This window comes from Paramormyrops kingsleyae, chromosome 9, assembly GCF_048594095.1.
Source record: "Paramormyrops kingsleyae isolate MSU_618 chromosome 9, PKINGS_0.4, whole genome shotgun sequence".
Lineage (NCBI taxonomy): Eukaryota > Metazoa > Chordata > Actinopteri > Osteoglossiformes > Mormyridae > Paramormyrops > Paramormyrops kingsleyae.
The window spans coordinates 22,183,894-22,192,634 of record NC_132805.1 but is presented as its reverse complement, the minus strand read 5'-3'; the positions used below and the strand labels follow the sequence as shown (position 1 = coordinate 22,192,634).

At 37.3% G+C, this 8,741-nt stretch overlaps 1 protein-coding gene across 2 annotated transcripts; it reads left to right on the top strand.

Moving 5' to 3' along the window:
- On the top strand, positions 1 to 8,447 carry etsrp (ETS1-related protein). Of its 2 annotated transcripts, none has more exons than XM_023837125.2 (8): positions 1 to 138; positions 487 to 568; positions 3,845 to 3,952; positions 4,534 to 4,608; positions 4,763 to 4,960; positions 6,094 to 6,279; positions 6,638 to 6,756; positions 7,221 to 8,447. In XM_023837125.2, exons 2-8 carry the CDS (start codon positions 487 to 489, stop codon positions 7,509 to 7,511), a joined length of 1,059 nt encoding a protein of 352 aa, XP_023692893.2. In that variant the 5' UTR covers positions 1 to 138; the 3' UTR covers positions 7,512 to 8,447. The 2 variants fall into 2 exon arrangements, with proteins under 2 accessions (XP_023692893.2, XP_023692892.2); XM_023837124.2 differs by having other exon boundaries at positions 6,094 to 6,339.
- The last annotated feature ends 294 nt before the right edge of the window (positions 8,448 to 8,741 follow it).

The window sequence follows — 8,741 nt, the reverse complement described above, 5'->3', positions numbered from 1 at the left end:
TCTGGCTACGCCCCTACGCGCGCCTTCTCTTTATAACTGTCCCGAAACAGAGAGAGACAGGCAGCAAATTCCTACCTCAGCGTCCGGACTGCAATCTTCATATACATCGTCAGAACTGTTATAATTAGAAAGTCACAGGTAATAAAAGTTGAAATTGCATTGCTTGTTATTGTAATGTATTAGCACAATATTATTTACTATTGTGACGGATGGGCAAACGCTCATCAATACCCATATGAATTTAAACATTTTTAAAAATAAAAGTCATAACAGACAGAAAATCTTTTTCTTGTTTGTTATACAATGTTTATTTTAGTATTGTGAGTTGTACTATTAATTATGCTATTGTTGATTTTGGAAAAAAAGAATGCACTTTTCGGGAGCGAATGCATTTGAACGGGCTGCGTTGTAGTATTTTAGGATAAGGAATATCGTCCACATGTCATTGCGCTAATATCACTCTGTCCCTCCGCTGATGACTGACAGATGAACATGTACCAGGCCGACTTTAACCTGGAGGATTTCAGAATGCAGGAAGTCCCAGCTGGATTTGACTTTGGGTCATATGGTAAGAAATGAGAAAAACGATACAATAGTATTGTAATTGACAAACAATTAACCACAAATAGAACATAATCATTGTTTTGTGCTAGCCTGTGTTTATCATACGTCCTGCGTCCTACACAGAAAAGGACAGAATTTTGATGTGGCAAAACCGAAAAATAGATTTTTGCTTGTTAGTTTCCACTGAGGCTGTAATGCGGTAGTTTATGGAATAAGCATTTTTGAGAATGGATTTTATCTAAACTGGGAAGACAGAAATGTAGGACAGTCAAGGTGATGACTTTTTTACTCTCTGTCTTTTCTAATCCCTTCCGCCAGGCTTCCTGCTTCCCCTTGCTGAGTGCCCCTCTCCACCCAATGCTAACTCTGTCCCTCTGCTATCATTTCCTTCTTACTTCCAAATTTGTTCAATGTTTCAGGAGCGAAACAAGGAGGTGGAACATTTGTTTTACTAAAGCTGTATTAACCTGATCAATATGAAAATGGTTCTTTGTTAGCCCTTAAATATCACATAAAAATGAAGCATGGTTATAACAATAGATAAAGAAGTGGAGCCATTAAAGTATATTGTAGTAGCAGTGGGATGGCCATTTTAGCTTCAGTTGTTTATTTATTCAACTTTAAGGTAAATGTCTTGGGCATTCTTTTTTATTTCCTCTCCAAAAACAATCCAGTTCTTCCGTCAGTTTCATGTTTTTTCCATATCAAACACAAGAAAAGTCTAAAAACATGGTGTAAAACATAACACATTTTGATATTTATTAATTAGCATAATATTTGGCAATACCTATACATATTTAGCATTTAAAAAGGCTGTGGGTGGGATTCATGCCCTTGCTTTGTATGTTTGTGGAGTTTCCATGCTCTTTCCTCCCATCATCTGAGAATATATTGTTTAGGTAAACTGGTTCTTTAAATTGACCTTAGTGTTTACAAGTGCTCTGTGTATTCAGGCTTGGGTGCACTATATAGGACCTTCTGCTTCCTGGGATAGGCTGCTTAATTAAAATCCAAATTAACCTTAATTAAAAGAAAATTTATTTGCTAGAATTTCAACTGGATCCCAGCTGGACTATAGCCTCATGTTTTATAAGTAATCAAAGCAGTACAGACTGGGATTTATCTGTCAATTCAAACTCTTGTTAATACTCTTGTAATACTCTTGTAAGTTACCTTAATTGTAGCCCCTGTAAGTTACTTTGGCAAGATCTATTTCCTAAGTTATATATATAGTGTATATACAGACGCCTGCCTTCACAAAGAGATGCTGTGCAGAGAATTAATGGACAACAAATAAATATTTTGCAATGAATTGTATACATACTACATAGAATATTAGGTTAATAAATATGTTAAAATCAATAACATGTCAATTTAATATGAGCTAAAGAAACGCTTGACTCTGGGAATGGGCAAGAGGGGTATTAGTGATTAGGTCTACAAGAGTGATCTCTTCAGCATACTTATAAGTTTTGTGATTGACAGGTTCTTGGAGTACCATTATTTGTATAGACGAAGAACATTAGTGGGCAGATCACATGACCTTGTGGTATATAGATGACAACTCTGGTACACATATTTCCTATTATTCAGGAAGCTGGTGATCCACAGTTATAGAATTAGATGTAAAAGAATTCTGCTGTGATACAGTTGAAGGCTACATTGACATCCACAAACAGGATCATGATAACATCTTAAACCAATCTAATCTAATAAACAGTAAGTGCGATTTGATGTAAGAGAGAAAAGGCTTGTTTAAAGTTTTTCACCATTTTTTGTGCATTTTTCATTATTTTTATTTTTATATTTAATTTTCAGTTTTGTTTTCATTTTCAGTTTTTATTAGCTTTTAAGATTTGCTAGTTTAGTTCAGTTTTTGAAAATGTTTCGTTTTAGTTTAGTTTTGATTAGTTTTAGTGTTAGTTTTAGTTTTTTGTAATATAAGGTATTTGTCATGGCACGATTCAAATAGGTTAGAAAAAAATGTGTAATAAAACTCAACAAAGTACACCGTTTTCAAAAATGTATTTACAGACAGATGAACAACCATCCACAACAGAACAACTATAAAAGGGGAGAGAGAGAGAGAGAGAGAGAGAGAGAGAGAGACGAGTGTACTTCAGTCAAGCAACAATTTCTTATTGATCTTTAGGAAAACGCGATGTACAGAGTACTGCAAGACCGCTCCGCTCATTATCACTCCCCGAAATGCTCAACGAAATCGCTCACCGCTTGCTCCAAAAAAGCCCTTAACACATGGGTGCGGCACTGACTCACTAGGTAACCTAATAATACACAGATAGATTCTGGGTCAGTCATGCTTCAGAATCATTCTGTGAGTGGGTCCGGTACCGCTATGGTATGCGAAAGTGGAGCGAGTCAGAGCGAGAGATAAGGTAACGCTCCTGTTTTTTTCTTCAAATATGACTTTCGCTCCCGTTCTGCTCCGCTCACATACCATGCTCCACATATGCGGTTCTGTTTCTCAAGCCAGACGACAGCAGGTGGAAATCATCCACCTAGAGTTATGTATAAAATACATTGACAAAAATGAAAACTGAACACATTTATTCTGTAATTTTAGTTTATTTTAGTTTGTTTTGTAAATGTACACTATACGGTTTCAGTTATTGTTTTTTCGTGAAGCCTCGTTGTTATTTTAATTTGTTGATGTTTTTTATCATTTAGTTTTCCGTTATTTCGTTAGTTTTCGTGAACGATAATAACCCTGTTTCATAAAGATAGATATGTGTGTCATCGAGACTGGGCATTTTTTCTTTTGCGCTTAAAGGAGTAATGATAGGTGATTCAAAACTGTGTACAATGGTGGCATTGACTGCTATCTTGCTATTTTAGGGTGACCAGATAATCCATGTCAGGGAGGACACTTTGAGCTACTTCGGGTTTTACAAACTACTTCCAAATTAAAAGGCTCCTGTGCTCGGCTAAAGAGTTCAGCTCTTCTTGTGCTTTGACTGGTTTGTTTCCTTGACTGAAAGACTCATCCAGCTGTTTTACATTAGCATTAGTGACACATGCATGCTTATAGGAGACTGACCAATCAACACACAGCAAGAACTCGGTGCTCAAGTGAAATCCAGGTCAGTTTAATTGAAATGGTCATTTACAATTCCTGTCCTATCTCAGAGTGTCCTCCCTGACATGGATTATCTGGTCACCCTATGCTATCTTGAGCACTATAATAGCTATTAAGTTGGTATTGTCATTATATAACTCTTGGAATACAGTGTATACAATATGTGCATACTTCTGTTTCTAGATGGTGAAGACCTCTCATTGCTGATAGATACCAATGGGTCAGTGCAGCAGCAGTATGCAATGAGCCATGGGGAACATCCAAAAGTTCTCAGATCATATGACCATAAAGGTATTCAGGAAATATTCAACCTTAAGCCTAAATATTGTTTCAATAATCCTGAACATGTGTTATTTGCCATTACTTCCTCATGAACAATAATTACATTGAATATAAGAGATTTTATTGTCATGTATATACTATGAAAATCTATCTTCTAACAAAGTATTATGGTCAGTGTCACTGGGGCCCTCACAGCCCATCCCAGGCAACACGAGGCAGAAGGCAGTGTTACTCTCTGGCCATAATGACCAGGGCAAATACACACACACACACACACACACACGCACACACACACACACACACACACACAGATAAACACTGCTGGCAACTAAGAGACATTAATGAGCCTTGGTGCATGTCTTTGGGCTGTGGAAGGAAATGGGAATAACTGGAGGAAATCCGTGCAACACTGAGAGAACAAAACGGGTAGAACAACATGGGGAGAACAACGCAGGAGCACAGCTGGGATTTGTCACTCAGTTTTGGAGGAGTGGGCCACCATGCCATGTCTTTATGATATGTTTTCATTGTAACAAAATGTATTTTCAGCTAAAACAGGAATGTATCCAAATCTATTTTCTTTTTCTTAGTTGGTTTCAGTAACTCCACTTCACTCAGATTGGATCCATACTCTGAATTCAACTACTGGGCAACTTGTACAAATGGTGAGTTCTAAACCTGTGTTATTGATATGAAGTATTATTATTATTATTATTGTTGTTGTTGTTGTTGTTGTTGTTGTTGTTGTTAATAATAATAATAATAATAATAATAATAATAGTTTTTGCCATCATCATCATCATCATTATATTACCTCAGGTACTACAACTCTGGACAACTTCCAAGTGGGATTTCAGGGGTCTGGACCCACCTATCAGAATCTGCTGCCGCCTTGTCCTCAAACACAGAATGGGGGGGGGTTCAGCTCCAAAGTGGTGGTTGAACAAGGCCATTACCGTCCAGGGACAGAAAGTTACCAAGAGGAAGCCAACAGCATGACTAATCTGGAGCACTTGGGTGAGGAAGAGTGAGAAATGTGCAATATACTTAACACAAACACAAAGAAAAGTACCATACATGCCTAGAATATGGAATGCAACACACATAACAATACAAGGTTTTCAGCTATAAAACATAGTTGCTGCTAATCAGTGATTTTATTACATTTACAAAGAAAAACAATACACTTTAACTGTTCAAATAAATGTCCTATATGGTTGCTCTTGATTGCAGGTCATTTTAATCAATATTACTTTTGGTAGTGTTAATGGTAATGGAAATACAGTAAAATCCAGTTATAACAGACTTCAATGGACCTGGCAAAACAGTCCGTTATATCCAAAGTCCGTTATATCCAGAGTTGCCGTATGCCCAGAAAACAATTACAGGCACCATTTATTCATGCCACACCCCAGCAGACACATTTGTGGTATTATTATATTACATTATTATATTGTACATGTAGTAATCCAACTTTAACTGACCAGATGCGTGACTATTAATAATTCCAACTACGTATCTGCGCTGGATATCACCGGCATGCCACGCGCCTTGTAGGCAGAGCCTGCATGTCCGTTATAGCCAAACAAAACTACAGCTAAAAGCGGCCCTAGGGACCAAATTGTTTGTCCATCATAAGCGAAATTCCGTCATAAGCGAGTCCGCTATATCCAATGCTTTTTCTGCATGTTCTTAAAGGCGCGCGGCTGGGACCAGCAGACCTCATCCGTTATAGACGATATTCCGTTACAAGCAAGTTCACTATAACGGGATTTTACTGTAATATGTTAAAGTTTAATATCAGCATATATCAGTAATGCACAGCATGATATGCCAAATTTAGAAAGACTTTTTGGTCGACAATTTAGAATTTACATAAAATAGAATAAGTAAGATGATCATAGGTTTCAGAATTATTCATTACCATTGCTGATCATTATTCCGTTACAAGCAAGTTCACTATAACGGGATTTTACTGTAATATGTTAAAGTTTAATATCAGCATAAATCAGTAATGCACAGCATGATATGCCAAATTTAGAAAGACTTTTTGGTCGACAATTTAGAATTTACATAAAATAGAATAAGTAAGATGATCATAGGTTTCAGAATTATTCATTACCATTGCTGATCATTTTCTATCTATACAGATCCTGACAGAACCCACATTCACTGTAGTACCACGAGGTTTGAGACGGATCACCAGAAATGCTTCTGGGCTGACTATCCATCTCCTAGCTATTGCCCACCTCCAGAAGGCCTACCTCCATCTTGTACCTCGGCTGCTGACTCTCAGTCCTCTGATCAACACTGCCCTCAAGTGGTGAAGCACAGAAGTACAGCCTCTCTAAAAACAGAATCAAACACTGAAATGACTGAAATGTCAGCTTACACAGGTTAGATAGTAGCCTGTCAGTACATTACAAAGGAAGTCAGTTTTGTCCATTATACAGAGAAATGGCATGTTTCTATATGATATTTCAAGTTTTATTGGGGTTTGCAGCTGTAAAAGTAAAAAATGAAAGGAGTAAAGATAATTGTATTTTTCCTTTCCAAATACTAATCTTTACTCGATGATTCCAACTACTTACATTTAAAAATAACTAATTATGACGTGTAAAAATACTGCTTTACCATAAAGCATTTATCAGAGAAAATGGAATCTTTATGATCATCTTGCCATTACTCACCCAGGCTCAGGGCCAGTGCAACTGTGGCAGTTTCTGCTTGAACTCCTCCTGGACTCTGCCTGCCGTTCTTTCATTAGCTGGACAGGAGATGGCTGGGAATTCAAGATGTCTGACCCTGCTGAGGTATGGAATCCAAAATTCTCCCAGATGCAAGAGGTCTTTTTGTGTTCAAGTAGCATCTTCCAATATGATACCTGGCGTCCCCTCAGATTAGATTGCCTGTAGGAATGACCAGCCCTGTCCATGAGTAGACTGATTTAGACATGATGTTGAATATCCTTGTTATAGTTGGATATCAGATTATTTTAGCATCAATTAACATAATCACTGATTACAAAACAAATGAGCTAATCTCAAAATAATATGTGAAAAATGTGACCAACATACTGAAGTATGAATTTTGCTGTTCCTTCTCCATAAACAATAATTACATTAATTAACAATAATTACAACTACTGGTCTTTCTTCAGCTTTATTATCCAGTCAATAACCCTTGTATCTTATCCTAATCTTATTACTATATGTCACACTTACCCAGCCATTTTATCTGTCATATTCATACCATTGCCCATTTCATCCTGTTCCAGGTAGCTAAGCGGTGGGGTCAGTGCAAAAATAAGCCCAAGATGAACTATGAGAAGCTTAGCCGTGGCCTACGCTACTACTACCACAAGAACATCATCCACAAGACAGCAGGAAAGCGCTATGTGTATCGTTTTGTATGTGATGTGCAGGGCATGCTGGGAAAAACCGCTCAGGAAGTTCAGAACTGTTTAAATATTTCACCCGTAAATCTGCCCTCACAATATATAGCACCTGCTGTCCCACACCATGAGACAGAAGAACACAGAGAAAGCATGGTTGACCCAGTAGAATGAAAACACAATCACAGTTATTAAATTACTAGGGTCAGCAGAACATGTGATTTCTAGAAATGAAGTTGATGAAGGCTCTGGAACTTCCTTACTGAAACTGTCAAATTAGTGCATGCCACCTGCCCCCATGGTGTTCAGTGTTTCAGAGGGTCCCTGGATCAACATTTTATGTCAGATCACTTACATAGCATTTAGAATCACAAATTGGGAGAAACATAATCATTTTCACCCAAGCAATTTGAGTTAGTGGCATATGACAGTCCAAATTTAGAGTGACAATCAAAAGGTGAGTCACACCTGCTTTTATATTTAACTATGTTATTCACCTTATGGTAAAAGGCCTCAAGGTGACGACGTAATGCAAATCAAATACTGTAACGACCAAAAAAACTGTGTTCAATACGTTAAATTTTTCTCAAATATTAGACTCTTGTGGGGGCCAGGTGATCTGTCACAGCACTCCATCTCTTTCCTTGTTCACACGATAATACTTGCTACATAACCTCAAGGTGTGCTTAGGGACATTATCTTGGTGAAAAACAAATTATTTTCAGTAGGTGTGTCCAGATGTTTGACTGGTACTGTACCTATCACTGTTTAGGATCAAATTACTTCACCTAACTCTGAAGTCTGAACTCTAGCTTACTAACTCTTCTGCTGAAGCACAAATAGAACTGATAGAACTGTAAACTGTAAACCCTTTTTATATCTGTTGTATAAAGTTATGAAGTGATATTAACAGCATCAACAATTTTGATCTTTGACAAAGAACCAGTTAAAAAGAGGATCATAGATATGCACTAACTATATGTTTACTTAATAATCAACTGGCTGTATTGATTGTATTTTAAAACTGAAGAATTGTTTGTTATAATCTGTTTCAAAAATGTATTGGAAGTAGAAAACTTTCAGTAAATAATAAAAACTGTGGAAATTCCAGATCCAATGTACTTTATCTACCTGTTTTGATAAAAGGAAACACTACCAGAATAGGCAGACAGACAAACAGACAGACATTGGTGATATTGCCCAAGTGTAATGGCTCAATATAGAAAAGATCCCCAGTACTGTTTTTAGTGCACTCTAGTGGGTGGGATAATCTAGTAGCTAAAGAGTACTCTGTGGAGGGGCTGGGTAGAATTTTTCATGATGTTCTCTGATTTTATTCACCATCTTCTTCCCTTTAACTCCACTGGGTGCATGGCCAGTTCTGTGCCAGATCTGGGTATCATG

Bases quoted from the DNA above. Each gene is read 5' to 3' on its own strand.
- etsrp (XM_023837124.2), top strand. From the start codon at position 487: ATGAACATGTACCAGGCCGACTTTAACCTGGAGGATTTCAGAATGCAG. The intron at 569-3,844 runs GTAAGAAATGAG...TTCTGTTTCTAG, and splicing joins ATTTGACTTTGGGTCATATG to ATGGTGAAGACCTCTCATTG. The intron at 6,340-6,637 runs GTTAGATAGTAG...TTACTCACCCAG, and splicing joins TGAAATGTCAGCTTACACAG to GCTCAGGGCCAGTGCAACTG.